Raw genomic sequence first — 20,930 nt, forward strand, 5'->3', positions numbered from 1 at the left:
GCTTTTAACAGGGGCTGTGTCCATTTAAAAGAAAATATAAAATACTTTGGACCAATTACTATAATATGCATTTCTCTATCTACTCAACAGACTGTGTTCTTTTAGTCTATAAGCTTTACATTCATAGCGTACTTATTCATAAAATGGTCTACCTAAATTTTGTTTGATTTTCAAAATTCATTTAGTAAATTCCACAAAAATAGTCATAACAAAAATTCAAAAAAAAATGTTGGATTACTTAGAGCTAAGTGACAAAAATGGCAAGGGCAATAAAAAGAAATCAAATCCTGCAGGATGTTACATGGCTGGGGAAATGGCATCACTGAGATTACACTGAATGAACTCGGCTAATTTATTACACCGACATTCTTAAAATCTGACAGAAATTAACATTTACATAAGGATTTTATGGGATTTACTGTACGTCTGCCTGTGTACCCAACTATGAGCCATGAGTGGTTTGAATTGTGGGACAGTCAGCAGCTCAAGTAGTGAGACTGACGTGTTTTAATCACAACCTCCAGTATGCTGATTAGCCTACGGGATGCAGACAGGCATTTACAATGTCTGCCAAATATTAAAATGCTAATGAGTCAAATATCCTTGCAAATTTAGAATAACTTTGTAAAGGACCTTCACATTATCATGCAGTTAACATCGCTGCCTTGAGAGATGAGATGAGGTACAGTTGATATCTGATGATGCAAAAAGCACATGTGACAATGCCGCAGACTAAATGTGGAGATACTGAAAGCTAATTGCTGTCTAACCTTGTCAAGAGTCTTTTCTAGCACAAGTTGCTCTTTTGATTCTTATCTAATCAGTTTGTTCAAGTGATCTTAAATCATCCCAATGAATGTATTCAGTTCAGCTCCCAATCGTGAAGTAGGCTATTTGTTCCTTTTTTAATTCTACAATTCTACAACAGCTTTTGACAACTATTTGACTGTTCATAGACACAAAGCACAACAGCTCTATTTTTATTTTCTATTCTCAACACAGAAACAACTTTACGCTTATGCTTCCATTATTTTATCAATGTCAAGTATAGAATGTAAAATTACTGCACAACAAAAGCAGCCACAGAGAAAAAGCTATAAAGAGAGATAAAGTGGATCTACATTGCAATGATCTGGTGACACTTATCAAATAATAAAAGAGTATCTCTGCAGAGTATTGAGCACCAGAGTGTACGTCACGGAGGCCTGAGCCTGGTCGATAGCTCATCATTCCCCATCATTTGAGATGGTAAGTCTCCCTTCTGACTGAACTGAGGTTGGACTGCAACACCGAGTAAGAATGATTCAGACGCCACAACACACAATCAGCACACATTCAGAGAGTGCTCTGAATACCTAACTCCTACTTTCAAGCTGAATAGGTGTTCGAATGCAGAGATAAGTAGGATTTCTTTTGGGTTCCTGGTGTTTGCAAGCCAATCTGAGACACAATGGAGCTGAGATTCAGAGTTGGGTTTGGAAGTCAACACTTCATCACCAATCTAAATCACTTTTTACAGCTTTCATCATCACACTTTACCAAATGTATAACTGAATACTGAGACGCATGCAGACAAATGACACAATAAATCTGAATGTGTTTCGGGACATTGCACAGTGCTCAGCTGGATGGCAAGCCATGTTTTATTCCTATCAATTTGATATGGGTCATAACGACACCTATCAAAAACGGTTAGGAAACAAAGGAGGTTTGCAAACCAATTCAACTGTCACTTTACTTTTTAAGTCTTCTCCTGTGCTCCACCAAACTCACCAACATTAACTGAGCTTTATGTACTGTGGTGGAGTGGAAAGACAAATGAAAATATCAGCCCTCATTCTTCCTTGTACTGTAAAAGGAGCACATGCATGGATTGTATCAGGTGGCTAGTGTGGCTGTCTGCTCTATTAAACTCTACCAAAGAGTTTATGAATTCATTATATATTTAATAACTAATAATATAAAATCAATCTATCTCTCTCTCTCTGCCAACGCGCCAACTCGGATCTGTTTTTGTCTAATCAGAAGCTTCATTCTGCTGCCATGAAAAGGATGCAGGGAAGTGTAATTAACATATTTTGAATATGTTTACAATAATAGCCAAATGTGTACCAAGGTTTAACTTCCAGTCCAGTTTACGCAGGTGTAGTCACTCCCTGATTATACATATTGCAGAAACGGTCAACAAAATTGAAATCTTTGTTATAGAATATAGAAGTTAGAATAATTTTCTATAATTTATCAACACGTCACCTATTGATTTTGTGTGAACGTTGATCTGTAGTGTAATATATGTTTAATTTAAAGTTAGATCAGGTCACAAAATGGGGCTTCAGTGACTGAAAGCACCACAGGTAACGATGACATTGTAAAGCATTAGGGTCTGTGCCGCAGCTGAACAGGGGCCGTGTTCCACTATAAACAGGTTTTGAAAGTAAGAAAAGCCTTATTACATGGGGAAAAATAAGAGCACACTCCAAAGTCCTACAGTTACAGCCCACGTATGCACTCGGAGCCTCTCACCAACATGGGGAAAGAAGATATGTTCTGTCATGTACAAATTTAGAGCAATTTTCCTATTTTCAGAAATAGTAACAGCAGTTCCATCCCAAGACACCGAGAACATGCTGTAATATATGGAAAAAAGTTATTATGCACTCCGGATTCCCCCACTCCACCCCTCTCGTACCTTCACCACCCTCGGACTGTAACCAGGGGTCACAGTTTGAGGCGTTGTGGCAAAGGCAGTTTTGATTAATAGTTTTGTTTCCAGTTGGGCTAAAGTGCTCTGCCTATTCCCTTTACTGAAACCATATCAACACTGGATGGAAATGCCAGTAATGCACAAGTTTCCACATGAAAAGGGACCACAAACTAGGCCGAGCAACGTTCCAACAGGGGAATAAAGCTGCCTAAAGCTAATGGAGCAGTCAGGCAATTTCCTGGCTGATGTCCAATTTGGGTCTTAAATCCCATAAGGGTACATTTAGAATCAAGACTGTGAACAAATATATTTGAGAGCCACTGGCATATTTAGCCAGCTTTAGTTGGGCCATACTTACAAATGAGACACAGGCAGCTAGCAGCAAGATCCTGACCAGGAGGTCTTCAAACTGCTCCACCACCAGCTCCCACAGGGACTTGCCTGAAATATGCATAAGCAAATACATCACACACCTTTACAGGTCAAACTTAATTTTAATTCTCCAGTTTAAAGGGTGTGTCCGTATACATAATGCTGAAAAGGATCTGTATGATTTATGAAGATTGCGTTTTTACTATCGATGAACAGATGTAAAGCAAGACAATCCAAGTATTTACAGAAGAGCAGCGGTGTGTGTTCAAGGGTGGAAAGCTTCAGTACTGTACACTCCCAAAGTTTACCTCAAGTCTACAAAAAACTAAAAATCCTATAGCTTAAGACACTTAATCAGGTAGTAAAAAGGGAGGAGGATCACAGCTCGCTGGAAAAATCAATATTTACCTTCTTCAGCTGGGAGCTCTGTGGATGTAGAACCACGGCAGTTGCAGAGGAATCGAATTGGTGGAGCCGGAAAGAGTGGAGAGACCAGCGAGAGTGGGAATGGGGGATAGGAGTGGAAAGACAAAGAGCAGTTAACAGATTTGATTAACTCACCTCGACTTTGTGATGCATGAACACACACAGATTAGTCTGCAGAGTCGTTCTGCTTGGTTATGATGATAAAACACTGCATGCGGGAAGGCAGCAGCGAAGGAAACACAGTAACACTTGTTTTTCAACTCGAGGATTACTGTCTGCAGTCATGTTAATAACTGCCAATCCAACTCTAGGACATGCTACTGAGAGAAATAATCTTTTATGAATTCTAAACTCTGGATGTTTTCATACCAAGCTTTAAGCTTCCAGCTGCATAATGACTGTCAGAAGACATTAACAAACTGCTTCATAAAAACTAACCAAAGCAGGTGGTAACAATATGATTCTTCATCTTCTACTCTGGTAAAGGTCAGTGATGCCCATATGGTTTCAAAGCTCCAGTAAGAGAAAAACACATTAAAGCAGATAGGGTGCATCTTCCTGCAAAGGTCTCTCTCACGTGTCGAAACGAGCCCCAGTTTGCTCAAAGTATGAATATTTCTTTGTAACACAAAATGTTGGAGCTTTTCAGGGATTTTATTATTTTATTATTTACTCAACTGAGCATTTGGTCCTTTAAATGTCAGGTTTCCATCATACATTCCCAAAGTCACGTTGGCATATTAGATAATAATATATTAAATTCAGACTCGACAGAATGAATTACCTACGTTCTGTATTTACTGTACATTCAGTTTTGATATTCTGTATATGTAGATTACTTCAGCACCAACTCTATTTTCTATTACTTGTCATTGCATATTTACTATATAATATTTAGTTTATAATTACAACCAGCCCCATCTTTAGCTGTAAAGTTAGACTGATGTGCACATAAATGCATCTGTGATTATAATCAAAATACAGATTATCCTGAACAAGTCCTTTTGAACTCTACTATTATGTTTGATACTTACAGCACATGTTAATACTGGTTATGCTGCTGCTATGTTAATAAAGGTTTTATTAGATTTTTGGTATTTAACCACAGTGTACAAACAGTGCAGCCAAAATCATAGATCAATTGATCATTATGAGCAAAAGCAAACTAATCAGCAACCATTCCTATAATTAACGAGATGAAATTATTTACCAATAAAGATGTGATGGTTCCAGCTTCTCAAATAAGAGAATGCGCTGATTTTTGTCTCCCATTTTTATATCAGTAAAAATATAATTAATTTGGGTTTGAGCTGTTAGTCGCACAAATGAAACAATTTGTAGAGCTCAATTTGAGCTCTGGAAACTTGTTCTTGGGTGTTTGGAGTTCGGAGTGTTTGGAGCTCTATCTGAAATGGCGTTCAGAGTAAAGTTCACCTTTGTTAGCTTGCCCAGGCAAAACTCTTCCTTAATCAGAACTGTGCTGAGGTTGGCATTCATGCTGAAGACTCATACTGCCGGTGTTTAAAATTCCCAGTTGCAGTGGTCACTGCACAGGCTGCATCCTGGACTAACCTCCATTTTTGGCATTAGTATGTGGGTAAGTTCCCACGAAAATAAACCCAAGAATAAAAACAAGTTGCTCTTTTCTTTTACATCGTCCTCTTCCTATTTTCCATTTGTTTTTTGAAGGTAGAAAAAAAAACAGCTCCTTTTAATTATGGGACATTATGAGATAGTCTGAGCATCCTAACCACTATGAGTATCCGAGTCACTGGCATGAGTGGAAAACACATCAGTCATGTTCTAAAAACTTTCATATTGACAAATACTGTTGATCTATTGCAACAAACAGAATCCATCAAGGGGGTAAATGGTGACACCATGGTGATAACATGATTGGCTTATTTTCTCCTTGATTTCTGGGCCTTTTTCTGGCATTGGATCTTTGTTTTGTTATGATTTCTGTTTGGAAAAGTGTATTTTCATAAATTCAAATTAAAATATCCATCTTAACCACGGACGATGCCTGCATTGTTATAATTTTTCCAAAAAAGACTAGGCGAAAGCAGCTATATTTAGAAGGCAGTGGGCCGTAACCCGAAATGACAGCACCCTCCTTTGAACAGTGGAAACCTCGTGTTTCTCTTCGTGTTTTCCCCAGACTGCACTACAGGAGGAGAAAACGTGACCCTGTGCAGAGTGAGACTGGATGGAGATTATGATGTGAACCCACATTCTCCTCCCAAAGACACAAAACCTTCCAGTCACTTCCATTACACATGCTGTGGACAGAAGAAGAAATTATTTCAAGAGAATAGCAACCAGAATCACTGAAAATCAAATGTGTTTTGCAGTGGTTTAAAGAAATGTTAGAGTTTTTAGAGTTTTTAGAAGTTCCACCCAAGGAGAGTTTTATGGGTGGCTGTAGCTCAGTTGGTGAGGCAGTCGTCCACAGTCGATACTTTTAAATGGAAGAGCTTTGTCAACCTTGTCTGTAATAACAAGGAGTGAAATAGTTTTTTGCTGTTCAGCCTTGGAAAATCTATTAGAAAACAAAACTCCTGGGAAGCCTGGCTCTTGTGCACACATTGTCTGTCCATGAATGATAATCCTCGGCCTGTGTAATAAAGGCTGAAGAGTCAAGGTGAACAAACTTAGACTCAGTTCAGGTTGGACCCCAGCTAAACTCGCAGGGGATTTTCAGCTGCACTCTGCTAGCTACAGCTGCAAGTTGTGCAGAAGTGCATTCTGCTGTCTGCTATGCTCCACCAGTCTGACATATGCTTGTTTCCCCGTTACTGTGCCTCCCTGGTTGTATAATGTTTTTATGGCAGACAGACTGGCTACGACTTAGGGGCTGGAGACAAAAACAGCCAGACTGAAAGGACAAGGCAAACTAAAGGGGAAAAAAGAAGCGAGGGAGGGAGGGGAAGAGCTGGAGGTGTTGAACGGGGTTCCCCGGCTTCCCTCTGCCAAGGATTCCCTCACAGTCATCTGGGCTGTGTCAACCCGAGGCTTGCCCAGACACATTCCTGAATACTGACTTCACCTCCCTCTCTCTCTCTCTCTCTCTCTCTCTCTCTCCGTCCCCACAGCCGCTCCCCACCTCCACCCTCCACCCTCCACCCTCCTCCCTCCTGCCTCTTAACCCAGACAATGAATAAAAGAGCTTGTTTACAGGCAGGAGAAAAGCGAGCAGTGCCGAGCAGAGGGGAGACACTTCCTGGAGACAGTTGCCAACAACAGCGGGGAACTGGTTTCTCTGTCAAGAGACTCAGGAAACAAAGCAGGAAACTGGCCATGTATTTATCTGCGCTGCAAACCATGTGCAGATAAAGAAGTTTTGACTGCAAGCTTCTCAAATTACCGCTCCAGTTTGTGAATATCACATCTGAGTGTGGTTAAGAAGTATTAACAATCTAGAGTTCATGATGGAGTGTGTGTAAACTACAAACATCAGTACGTTTTCAACAGTTACCATGGCAACTTGGCTCACGAAGGCTCCTAGAAAACAAGTATTTCACGAGGTACTGTGCCAGAGTCTGTCCAAATTTACCAAGAATAACTGTTATGCAATCAGCGTGGCCTTGCTACAGCATGCTCTGACTACAGGCATCATAAAGCCCACACATTCTAATGTGAACACACTCATTTCTGACCACCGCAGGCTGCTAATACACACTTCGCATGAGTGGTAGCATGCAGGCAAGCAGATGCAACTCAAAATAAACAGTCTGCAGCCAGCTAGGAGGCATAGGAAAAGGGTGCATGGAGGCCGAGTTGTGCTGCTTAAGTAAATGGCTCCAAAATCCATGATGCCATTCCAGCCACTAACCATAAGGATCTAAAACCTGTAGGACTATAAATACCATGACGGTAACCCCTAATGACATAGGCTATTACAGCTTCCTATATCCGTTCACTTTCCTAATGTACTCCCCTACCGGAAAAAGTCTCAATGCATTAACTATATCAAATGTGAATTATAGAAGTGCCCATTCTCTTCTCTAATCTTATTATCTTTGCTACACAGAGGGCATCTAAAGGAAGAGCCATCCACAGTCTGACAAACGTCTGACTGACACTGTCAGTCAGAGCGGCAACTGGTATACTCTTTAGTCATTATCAGTCCAAACAAGTCTCCTGCTGGATTAAAGCCACTGTAGACAAACAACATGGCAACACGCTATTGAGCTTTTGTTCTCAGACCAACAGTTACTGTACTTACAATGGTTTCAACAGCAGACTAAAGTGTTATGAGCCACATTACATTTGCTCTAATCAGTTCAACAAGATGAGTCTTAAGCTACAGAAACATTTTCTGAACCAACTTCAAGCAACCTGCTGACACATGCTGACTCCGAGCTGAAATTAGACTCTGACTTTTGCTGTGTACAAAGGAAGAACATAGAGGTTTAATTTTAGTGAGAGACAAATTACCTTAACATGAACAACAGAGGAAAAGAACAATAGTGGAGAGGAATGGGATGTAACTCTCAATACAATTATTATTTAGCTGCTATATTAACTGATCAACCTGCGATGCTCTTCATGCCAGGAACACAAAGAGGAATTACCATCGGCTGCTAAAGCTCCATGGAGATAAGTTCATTTATGAAGCTCATTGCTGAAACTAAGCCATAGTCAGAAAATGAGAATTAGTTTCAAAGTGCAGATTTTAGCTTTTACAGCCAATTACGACAGCAAACGACACAAGAATGAGCTCTGTCACTCCTGCAGCCGCCAAATAGTAAGTTTTGACAAATTGATTGTTACATTTCGGCCAGTCATATTGGAAAACAGCTTGCAACAAACATTTGCAGGCACATAGATGATCAGAGCTGTGCAGTGTGACTGCTGATGATAGTTAAAGATAAGACATCTGTGTTTGTGCATTTATGACTGTGCATAGATCTGGTCTCTATCTTCACACATGTACTGTTTGCTATGTATTACATTTTGATATATATATATATATATATATATATATATATAAAGTTCCTTGCTCCACATTTTATTCACTTACACTACTGTATAATAACCTCTACTGGTAAGTAAAAAGGAAAAGGAAAAGGGCCTGTCAACTGAGCAGGACATGCATGAGGTGATTAGCACAGAGCTGATATCTCATCAGGGCTCAAAGCTTCCTCTTTAAGGTCACAGCTGTGCAGAGAACCATTTTTTGAACATCCCAACAGGCTGCTGAGGAAGATGGCACTCAGTCTCCCAGTAGGCCACTGTAGAAGCTTTATGCTGTCATAAATAGTCAGCAATCCCCCCAATGGCTGATTGAAATATCTGTGTTAACACCATGCTATTTATAGGGTTTATTCTAGGTTTAGAAATCAGAGCGACACTTCTATCCAATCAAATGTCTGCTACAGTACAACTTTACTGATGCGAGTCCTGGAGCACTGGAGGCTGCTCAAGCTACTGAAAAAGTAGCATTTTCCATTTCAACATATTCCCAGCAATGGGAATGTGTTAAAAAGTATATATGACCTGCTAAAACTGGATGAATTACATGCATTACATTTCTTTGATGTGCTAAAGTAATATTGAGGGATAAGTCTGATGATATTTTACAGTCGTCAACAAATCTGATGCAAAGTTCAAAACAGCTTTTATTTAAAGTTATTAACAAGTAGTGCTTACGCAGCCACGGTCTGATCCTAAAGCTTGTGCCACTGAGCTCCACTGCTGCCCAGATTAAAACTATTAAAAGTACTTCCATCCAACACTTTTGCACTGGGTAACACGATCTACTACTTCAACAAACCTGGGCACTGCAGTTTATTCAGAGTCAGTTCCACACATACTCATTAGTGCATAGCTGAAAATGGTCCAATAAATGCTCATTTTACTCCTAATTGAAAACCACATGCTGAAACAATAGAAACCAGAAAAGTATTGGGGGTTTTTCTTCAAATGGATAAATATATTAACCTACTTTTGAGGAATTACATCTTCAGCTGGGGACAATAGGGTGTAGAGCGGCCTCCAGTGAAGGAAAGTTAGAAAGTATCAAAATATATATTATTTTATTATTATGATCATCTTATGGAATTTGTTCATACTAACAAAAATACTGATCCTTGGAATGTCCTTGGAAGCTTGAGGTCTTAAATACTGCTACTTTAAAAAATGAGAATTTCTCTGTAATTAGGAACTCCCAGCTGGGATCCTAGCGGTAAATCCTTTAAGGTAAAGGCACAACTTGACAGCACTCTGAGGCTGTCTTTGCCTGTGAAAGCTCTCATAATGAGAAGTGGAAGTGGAGCTGTTGAAAAGTACAAAACTTTATGTAACAGATACTGTATCTGTTTAGTCTAAATAAAAAGCCCTGAGATGAAAACCAGCAGGATGTCTGAAAAAGAATTGCACACACCTGTCCATGTGAAATAAAACAGGTTGATGCATCAGATCCAAACACATGACTTTTTTATGTTTTATTTGTTTGTCTGAACACTAAAAAGCTCATTACACTGTGCACACAGTTCATCTCTGTCTGAGTGTCTTTAGTTGACCTCCCTGTCACTTTATGGTATGTCCTGAAGGCAGACACATACTGCACACCATATGCTGTGGGTACACACAGCCCACTCCTTGAAATGCAAACACTTTAAGAGTACACGTCTCATCAGTGCGCAGGAGCAGGCTGTAGCAGAGTGTCCGTGCAGCAGACGGCAGTGGCATTGCATTAGGAGGCCGGTGACCTCATTTTACCATAACGGGATGATGGTGACTGACAGATGCAGAGGTGGGAGAGAAGAAGGCAAGACAAGTGATAAGCTAGAACAGGATCACAGCTCCTTTGGAGGCAGCTGAGCAGGCACACACAGAGCCAACTAGAACAGAAAGTGACTCAACACCAAGGACTTGTAACAACTTTTCTACAACAGAGTTGCCACAAGTTAACTCTCAACTGGGCAAGTTTCAGATCAAGTGACAGTGAAGTGGAAGCTGACAACTTCTGACAGAGAAGTGCATCGTAAAGTGCCGCCACAAGTGTTTCGGTGTGCAGGAGGAGGAGCAGGAAACAGCAGAATCTCTCGTATTTCAAACAGACCACTTTTATGTTAAGTTGCAGAACAGGAAGAGAACAAAAACTGTGGGTGAGATCCTACTAGAAGAAGTTTTAATTATTCTTCGTGGCACAAATTAAACGGAGAAAAGTGCCCCACCGTTGCCTTTGTTAGCAAGGATTGTGTAATGGCAACGTCAGACATCCCTGGAATTGCATCATCAGTGACAGCACGCAAACAGATTTTACACTCATTGGTCACCCTACTACATCCACCTGTACAACCAAATGCAATCCAGTACAGCAGCTCTGCCATGATTTCTACTTTTATAAGGGGATAATTTCTTATCTTTTAGGTTGAGCTGCTGCATTGGATTGAACTGTACAGGTGTACATAACAAAATGCCAGTGAGGTTATGGCATTTCTAGTTTTAGAAAACAACCGTATGTAGCAATTGAGCCAAGAACAGGAATTCAAAACACGTCTGTGAAATTAGCAGAACTTGTGTACCGAGACATGAAAAACCTGGTATGTTTATCTTTACTGCAATCACTTGATGTTTGGCAGATGTTGACATGAAAACTCTATTATATTCCAGCAGTAAGTCGCCATGTGTATCTAACATTGGATAGAGTAAAATGATGGTGCACAGACATGTACAGGTAGCTTGTTAAACCTGAATATGTTGCGCAATTGTTCTCTTCTTTAGAGGGAGTGTCGAGAAAGAAAGCTAAAGTGGCTCTTTAGCTGTGCAGGGTAATATAAAGAGTAATTATTTAAGGTGCTTTCATTAACAATGCCTCTTCACTCAACTACTCTTTATTATTCTGAAGGACTTCGGCTTTGAAATGAGTGAGATTATAAAGCATAAAATCCTTCTACAGTTAGGAAAAAAAGAGGAATCAATAAATTAACACCTGTGGACAAAGCCTTTCTTCCCTGGATACTCCTTGACCTGAGCGTTAGCTCTTGTGAAAAATTGGTGTCTAGGCCGGCCACCATACTTGAAAAAAAAAAGAAAAAAGAAAAAAGTTTATTGCTCATGGGGACAATGTGCCCTTTTACTGACACTTTTTAAAAATGAACACACTGAGCCTTTGAAATCGGGGTTGTGAGTGCACAGAACACAATCATCGAGCACCGCAAGCTGTAACAGCACAAACATTCTTTGTGCACCCACACACACAGAGCATGTGTGTGTGTGTGTGTGTGTGTGTGTGTGTGTGTGTGTGTGTGTGTGTATGTGTGTGAAAGAGAGAGATAGAAAGAGAGAGAAGTATCTGACTTCCCCTACTACATCTAAACCAACTATTTCACAATGAAAGTAATAAACTGTCTTGCAAATTGATGTGCTTGATGTTCTCAACTATAAATTAAGGAGGTTCTGGTGTAAAGTATGTCTCTGTGAATGAACTTGCAAATAATGGAGCTGTTAGTGAACCATAAATGGAAGGTGTGAATAAAAGGTCCCCTGCCTTTCTTTCTGTTGCACAGACTGCTTTGGTGAAGGCTGTGCAGATGTGGTGGGTAAGCTAATTTTCCAGCATCTCAGAAAGGGATCAGAAATTGTGACGCTGCTCAGAGGGAGATTCTCTGTCAGAACACATGAAAGCGCTGACATAAAGCCAGTCTAACCTTCCTTTACTCACCGTACAGTGTGCTCAGGTGTATTGCTGAAACATCCCAAAAAGCATCACAAAAAAACAAAACAAATAAAAACATGATCAAACCAGTTATTGGAGCCTGCTCTCTCTAGCAAGACAATGGTACTGATTTTTGATACGTTCAGCCAAGAGTTAAATAAAAGGCAAAGGCACACTTTGAATCAATGTTACACTAAGACAAAGAAACAAACCATAACTACTCTAAATTTATAGGTTCACAATGTGGATTCATCGCATTTTTGACACCTAACATAAGATGTTCCACAAAACCAGCAGTGCTCATCCTTCCCCAGAAATCTAGAGGCCGATCTAGTGCGCGAAACCTCTCAAACATGCCAAACATGTCACAGCATCCTCCGTGCATGTCACTGCCTTCTCCTACAGACACTTGAAGCAGTGTGTTCCTAGTGAAATTGTGCAAGTGTCATTTTCATCCCTTTCACCCTCTCATTTCCAAACGACGACTGTGTGAACTCAGTTGCACAGTGCAGATTCGCCTGTGGACAGGCTGATTTAGGGTAATGGTTCTCCTGATCCTGCTAACCATTACATGTAGTGAAACACAGCACATGCATGTCGGTGGGAGCAAAAGGTAATTGTACCACCTGCAAACAGCTTTGAACAAACACTCCCTGGAAGAAAACACAGAGGCTCACACAGAGTCCTTGCAACTACAACTACAAAGTTTGTGGTTTGTGAGCAGAGAGGAAGGAGCTGCTCAGCAGCAGTACATCAGTCTGCAATGACATGCACTAAAATAGTATATACCCCAAAGCCAATTTCAATCTGCTTTTCCCCTTTTTTGGCTTGTGGAGGATCAGCTCCAGTGGCTAACCCCTGTACAGTAAGCCCCATAAGGGAAAAAGGGTATTCCCTCGCTCCAGCATCTGTCTGAGACACACTCACACAAGGCAGGAAGTTCACAGCTAAAAACGAAAGAGATGTTATCTGTGGTAAGACGTTGCTTTTTTTCCATGAAGTCATCGCGCTGAGTAGACCCTGAGTAGAGTGGCTGGCTGGAACAAAAGGGCTACTGTTTGAGTGGCACAATGTGCCGCTCTGCTCCACAGCTTGGCCACATATGCAAATGACAAACCAAGAGAGAAAGGTGTGTTGAAGTCAGGTCCGTGCTCAACATGAAAGTCTAACACCATCTGAGTCTGAAAGATCATAATTGAATTTGGGGGCCTTGGGTGAGAGCTGCTGCATTTTTTACTCTGACACAAACTATTTTTATCTAATAAAAGGCTGTTTGGCCGCCACTGTTACGGTTCTGACAGCAGAAACTAAGTGTTTTGGGGGTCTTGATCTTTCTAAACTGTATTTTTAAAATGACTTTACATATCCACTTCACTTTTGTGATCTCGTAATTTGAACTGGGAAGTATACAACCATGTGGCAAACTAGTGTTGAAAGTGAAAACAGGTTGTTCAAGATTTTCTGTTTCATTATATTCACCACCTCAGCTCCTTCCACTCCAGTTTGCCTGCCTGTTTTCTACTTCCTTATCCCTGCATGACAGCCAGGGATGTCTGTCTTCATGCACAAACACACACACACACACACACACACACACACACACACACACACACGTGGAGCAACACAGACTGTGCCACTACGTGGTAAAGGAGGGCTGCAGGTTCGTAATTGATCGGAATAAAGCTGCCTTTGGAAACTGGATTTGACATATTTTTAATGCGGATGCATCGACTTGTGAGGAGTACATGAATGAAAGGTTGCTCTGGATAAATGTTTTTTTTTTTTTATAGTTTTATTGAAATATTTTCAGTCCAGATGAGTCCGTACACTGTGTATTAAGTTTAAGTAGTGTGATGGGTGCTGAATGATTTTAACACACATGTGCATCAGTGAAATTTCCACTGAATGTGCGTCAAAGGGAAGGTTTTTTTACGCGCACCTTTTGAAATAACCTGAACCATAGCATCAGATGGAGAATTTCACAAATGAAGGTGTTGCAATAAGCACCAGATATGAACTGCAATTTTTCAAAAATCGATAATGTACTCACCGTTCGGTCCATATCTCTCCAAATTGGCTTTGACCTGTTCCAAAGTCAGCCCAGTGTTTTCATTCACGCCGAAGTTGTCTAAAACTTCAGTCGCTGATTTAGTGTGCGCATTTTCCATCTTGGAGAACCGGGATTAGATGATCGGTGCAAAATGCATGTAGTTGAGTAACATCTATTGTGGTAATCGAGTGGTGTGCGGCGGCGGGGGGGGTGGTGGTGGTGGTGGTGAAACAGCACTAGTTTTTCCACCGACGGACGTCCAAGCGGCTTGAGGCTCGGTCGGGCTGCTCGTGTCACCTGTCCCCCCTGAAGAAATCCTCGATACAGTCGCTGTCGTCGCTCTGTTGATCGACTGCCGTTGCTACTTCATCTCCATCTGAAGGTGTGCTGTGTCTGTGCCGGGGCGGACCCGCCTCCTCGCTGTTGGTCACTCCCTCCTGCGCTCCCATTGGCTGCGCGTACCTGAGCGGAGGGTTCAGCTGCCGCATGCAAACACTTCAAACTTCTTCCTCTTAAACAGGATACGTAAAGATCTGTCAGCGCTCGTGTGTTACAGTGCAGGTTAATAGTTAATGCTGCCATATTCAGCGCTCTGTATTGGGACATTGTGTTTTTGCTGAACACTTCCCCTACTGCTCTCGACGTGACACCGGTGCAGAGTTGCACGGTGTCAAACCCCCACAGCAGCCCCCTGGCACCAGGTGCTCAAAGATTACCGTAATCTGCTCAGGTAGATCAGCTTTGCTTTGGTGCTGAAACTAGTCCAAGCAGTGTGTGTGCCATCCAAGAGAAAGGCAGCAGAACTATTAGATTTGCCAGTGTTTGTTTTTGGACTCCTGCTCATTAACTGCAGGGCCCAGATATTTGTATAGAGGAGGCCTGTAGACAGCTGTAAAGATCAGAGGAAGTAACATTTTCTGTTCTGTTTTGTCGCAGTTTCCTTGAGGTCATAGGCATCAAAACAGTACTTATAAATTGACTAGTGTTTTGTTATACATATTCACAGGGTACAGCACTTTCACAAACGTGCAACACTTGGCGGGCTTAGGAAATAAAGCAGTTGAATAAGCAATTAAAACAACAAAATAAATGTAGTATAAACTCAATCAAATGTGATGCTGTTGTGTAAAATGTGTTGAGGTTGCGTCACTTGACATTAGCATCTAAACAGAACATCTCAAACTCTGGCGGCGTCATCCTTGCACTCGGGCCAGAGTGTTCTCTGAAAGACAGTTGGAAAGCGTATCCTTCCATTTTTGGTTATCCTGGCATTGCGAAACCCCCTCGCAGTCCTTCAGAGGATGCTTGCAAACACAGGGTCTGTCCCCACAACAATCCAGCTGGAGCAGAGTCAATTTTAAGTGATAATGGAATACAACAGGGCTTTTAATGCTATAAAAATACCCCTAAAGAATATACTGTACATCACAACACAGGAAGTGGCTTCCAGGTATATCTACAATAATAGAAGCGTAACATGCATGTCTTAATCCAATGGTTACCAGTCTAATGGTTGAGCTCCTCCAAAAGATTACAAGATAAATCTGACCGGCCATGAAACAAGTTGAAGACTGATAGGTCCAACTGCAAATAGACTGCAAGTACAAGCTCAAAAGTGTAGTTAAGTAAGGACGGCTGTGCCTTAGTTTGTAGACACCTGGGCAAAGCTCTAGACCCAAGTTGCCCTTGATGTGTGCTCCTCACTTGTTAATCGCTTTGGATAAAAAGATGTGTATGTCTTTGGACTGTGGAAGGAAACCAGGTTATTAGAAGACACACATGCAAAAACAGGGAGAACACAGGAAGCCAGCTCCACGCAGAAGGACCGCATAAGCAAGTAGATCAAAACCTGCATTCAGGGACCTTCTAGCTATAAGGTGACAGTGCTAACCATTAAACCACCATGGTCCCCATTAGAAACATGTTATTTCTAAAGTAGGGAAATTTTATACCTCACACTATTCTTTAACACTTGTCAATTCATACTGCAAAAAGCCTCAAGATTATTATAATAATACATTATTTCTTTTATCACAGTCAGTCACGCAAGGAGGAGGAGTAAGGAGGATCATAACAATTCAACCCCAAATTCTCAAGTGGACGATAAGAAACAACACTTCAAGCATTCCTCTTTTCTTACAAGACACGGGAAATCTACAGTCGTGCCCGAAGCAATTTAAGATTTTAACTCTTCAATACATTTTCCTTTTCCTTAGACATATGATATTGACCGTGGTTCCAACACATGAATAGATTTCTGAAAATGCCCCTGAGAGGAACAATAGAAGAACAATACCTTATTGATCCTTTGGTGGAAATTGTGTGGTAACAGTAGTCTACTAGGAACAAAAAGCAACAGCGAATGACCAAAATGGAAAAAAAAAGTGGTAGTGGTTTTATTTCTCTTTCAGTCTGTAGTGCTACATACAGCTGCAGTGGTGGGAGGCCTTTTACCTATATGTACCAAGGGGCCAATTTTCTTAGAATGCAGCTATAGTCCAACACCCACACTTTCCTCATTCTAACAACTTGTTTCAATCAGAAACACAGTTACAGGAACATCAAGTCAAAAAGTAAATTTCTCTTGATTCCCAGCATGCCAGTTTGGCATCACTAAGATTGGGATAGAAACTTCCTGGAAAAGTGTCACTTTCTGAAAAACAGTACACGTGACCCTGTGCAGTAGCTTTATTCTAAACCAATAAAACCAGGAGATGTTTGTGGACAATCCCGCACTTCTGTGACTGCTATCAAAACCAAATCATACATCCTTCCTTTTTATAACTGCTTTGCAATTGGTTGAAACGTCTCAATGGTGCCTCACTTTGCTTTTTCCTGCATGGCCACTTGTGGGGCTGCACACTGCATTAAGGGGAGAAAGTTGCCCTTTCTTAATGTTGTGGATGAAATGTAGAGAATTTCCCCACTCACTGTTAACTGGGAAACAATCAGCTAACTAAAAGCAAGCAGCGGAATCAGTGTCCCAGATTTCCCTTGCGTCACTTTATCCTCAGTGTAAGGTTACTGCAGCACAATTTCCCCACAGTATGCAGACATTGAAATGGGTCTACTGTTGGAGATCACTGGCGCTGGACTGGGACTTCATTGGGCACAAAGTATAAAAGGAACAAGGTGCTCTAATTCTGTCCTCGCTCACAGCTGGCCTCCCCTTTCAAAGTGAAAAAAAAAAGTGCGTATTTATATCTGGAGCTTATGTAACTTCCAGAACTACTGTCTGGAGGATGGTAGGTGGCTACATGAAGTTCTTGGATGCTAAGTGCCTACATGTGCCCTCTCACTTGCTTTAGAGGGTCTGTCTTTGCTTCTGCTTTAATATTCAGATCCAAAGCTTTCTATTTTAGAAACCAGACCTCACTAGAGCTATCCACAGATCCCCAGCAGACACACGGGCTACAATCACTAGCCTCACTTATTCTGCTCACTGCCCACTCACGCGAACAGTCGGTTAGATTATCGTTAGTCATCAGAGGTATCAACGTATGGTCTTGAAGTTTTCTTTAAACTTGTATTAAGTGTCTATATGTGTTAGCTGAGGCCCTTGCATCTACCACCACAGGGAAATACATTTCGAGAGATCCTCTTTGATGCCAAAGCTCTTATGGAAAGGAAATCCCTACCCTGACCCCCCCCTTCCCATGGCTCGTTCCCTCTTTCCCTTCAGTGGCACACACTGGGGGACTGTGCTAGTCTCAGCACCAGGCATACAACATTTTCCACACAGCGCTGTCAGCCTTCCAATAGAATTTGCCTTGCCCCTTTTTGCTCGCAGCTTTCATTTGCATCAGGGAAATGAGCCGTGGCCTCCAAAGCATGAAAAACGATATGTCCCTCCACCTTGCATGCGATAGATCATAAACCTACAACACTGTACCTCCCTCACTTAGAGACAAGCCTTGACATTCCCTGTGCTCCTGAACCTGAGAACAAGATTATTTAGAATTGCACTTTGCGCCACCTGTGATGTTCTCCCCTTATAAGAGCATGTTTAAAGTCTTGGTAAAAAAGATTGTTATGTTGGGCACAAACAGCAGCTGCTGCACTTGACATTGGATCAAGGAAATGTGATGTCACTCAAAAAAAAAAGTCTGGGACAGCTGTATTTGACAGGGAGCCCAAGTGGCAATTCCCCCCCCACCCCCCCCCACCCCTCCCCCCCCCCCCATCTGCCCCTACATTAATAAACCTTTCCCTTCTTATCCGCTTTCTCCTTCGCCTTTACTCTGCACATCTGTTAGAAAGTCATCACTTCACAGTCTGGTGCAGCCGGATGCCACACAGCATGTCAGCCCCAGGCAGAGACAAGGAGAGTTAAATGTCAGGGAAATACTGTTTGTTTTACATGGTTTTCCACGGTGCCAACTTGATATTTAACAGTAATGGATAGATGCATATTTGGGAGATTAACCATATCTGCTCTCTCATGCAAAAAAATAGCACCCACTGTCTGTTTTGTGCTGGGAAGAAATCATAGTTTCCCCAAAATGTGACCTTCTGACATTGTGTGTGCTGAAAAAGTTGTTTGGGGGGTGGGGGTTAATTATCTTTCAATTTCAACTTACTTCTTTTGGCTCTAATTTGGGTAGAACATAAACATAATTATCATTATAATCCCCTTTGAATTCTCTATATTAGAATATTTCTCTACTTCTAGCTGAAAATACCTCCAGATGACATCACTTGGAGGAACCTTTGCTTCAGATTATGTTATCTTGATGCTCGCACTATGGAGTTTGTACTCACAGGGAACCTACTCCCCTAGATGACATCATCTGAACTCCTAATGAAGAAAATCTCCTTCGGGTGATGTCATCTGGAGGAGTTTTTCAGCTAGAACCAGATAAATATTTTATTGTAGGGAAGTTTAAAAGCCTTAATGTACATTTACACCCTAAATTAAAGCCATAGAAAGCGAGATAGAAATTGCTGAAGTCGCCCTTTAATGTAGCTTTAATGTAGCAATGGTTTTTAACGTGAAAGAATTTAACACATTCATTTATTCTTCTTTGTCAAATTTTCATTCCTACATTACCCACAAGTCTTCTCAAGTGCTGACAGCAGACAGAAAGTGTGTGTTAGTGTGTTATGCTACGACACCAACGTATCTTGGAAGCAGCTAGCCTTAAGCACAGATGAAAAGTGGGCTACAGAGGTCTGTTAGGGTCCCTTCTTTCTAACTCCACACCCCCAGATGATTATTATTTTTATTTTTAGACTTGTATTCCTTAGATTACTCAAGTCACATCCTTTGAAGCAATTTATCTGGCTTTGCAACGGATAAGTTGCACCAGTACTCTAGTACTTCCCAATATGTAAAAACAGATGAGATTGATTGATTAGATTATTTAACCAGATTTGTTTGAGAAAAAAAACTTGCACTTGTTGTTTTGAGGGCAGTTACAGTAAAGAATGTAAACTCTCACCCAAGGTGAACATTAACATCAGAGATTTGAATACAGTTGTTTTGGTCCTTTATTCTTTCTCCCACCAATATCACTCGAATCAACCACATGAATTAATCAAAGCTTGATCTTGATTAATGCTGTTATTTGTGTGTGGTGTGATTAAACTGTACGAACTTTGACAGCCCACTTTCTACACTTGTCACTATTCATTTTCAATTCTCCTCAAAGCCAACACATTAATTCAGAATAGGCAAGTCAGGCTACACACACACACACACACACACACCCATGCAAGGCAGAGTGACTGTTTTCTACTCAATCATTTTTCTGCAGGATGAGTCACTGTGCGATGACGAGGCTTATCCTGTCAATCAGTCCATCTGTAATAGAATCAAATGCTGCATATGAAGCAATTACCCGAGTCACCAATGATGTGTGTTTAAAAGGCAGCCCAGTGCAGATCTGGGCTGAATGCATCGTCCCCAACACACATCAGATCTTGGAAGTACTGGAAAAACTATGCTCATGAATTATCAGTATAAACTAAAACTTACTAATTGCTAGTTGTGGCAAATAAAAGTGTGCATTCTCTCAAGCAGCTTCATGAGAGTTTTCAGTTTTCAGTTTTTCAGCATCATAGTTGGTTTAGGTTAGGTGATTGTGGAGACCATGTAGCACTTATCACTCTCTTTCCTCTTCAAATAGACTTTAAATAACCTGGAGGTGTGTTCGATGTAAACAGCAAACAGGCAAAGTTAATGACTATTGTGTACATTTCTGCAGATGTAAAGGGCTTTGGTAAGTTTCAATGCACTATTATTTTTACTTTTACAAACCTAACAAACTTAAAGCCGTATGTAAGTTTTTTCTAAAGGGTTATTGCAAAAAATATGCCCCCAGAGTTATCTTAATGCAAAGACATGTTCACTTCTAAACATTTTTGAACGAGACTCAGGCAATATTGAGTAGTGATTTTTTGGGGCATGTGTTTTTGTAATTTTGTTAAAAAAACTACCTGAAGCACAGGGCAGAAATCGTGAGACTGGATCCGTGGATGGGGTTGGACCGAGCAGACTGGATTGATTGTTACAGTGGTTTAAGTTGGCTGTTGCATAATGAGTAATAATTCATTATGCTTAAGCTGAATAATGAATGCAACCGCAAGGGGGCACAAGCCAGTGTCTTCTTGTGCCAGTCCCAAGTCTGGATAAATGCAGAGGGTTGTGGCAGGAAGGGCATCCGACGTAAAACACATGCCAAATCAAACATGCGAATCGTGACAAAGAC

At 41.1% G+C, this 20,930-nt stretch overlaps 1 protein-coding gene across 2 annotated transcripts in view; it reads right to left on the reverse strand.

Annotated features, from left to right (window-relative positions):
* atp2a3 (ATPase sarcoplasmic/endoplasmic reticulum Ca2+ transporting 3) overlaps positions 1-14,618 on the reverse strand; it is a 44,115-nt gene extending 29,497 nt beyond the window's left edge. The window contains exons 1-3 of one of the 2 annotated variants that reach the window (XM_067494313.1): positions 14,221-14,618; positions 3,485-3,502; positions 3,063-3,145 (exon numbers count right to left, since the gene is read on the reverse strand). In XM_067494313.1, coding sequence (XP_067350414.1) covers positions 3,063-3,145; positions 3,485-3,502; positions 14,221-14,338 — 219 coding nt within the window. In that variant the 5' untranslated portion in view covers positions 14,339-14,618. The remainder of the gene's footprint in view (positions 1-3,062; positions 3,146-3,484; positions 3,503-14,220) is intronic. The other variant, XM_067494312.1, reaches the window with a different exon arrangement.
* Positions 14,619-20,930: the final 6,312 nt, after the last annotated feature.

Source organism: Channa argus, chromosome 24 (assembly GCF_033026475.1).
Source record: "Channa argus isolate prfri chromosome 24, Channa argus male v1.0, whole genome shotgun sequence".
NCBI lineage: Eukaryota > Metazoa > Chordata > Actinopteri > Anabantiformes > Channidae > Channa > Channa argus.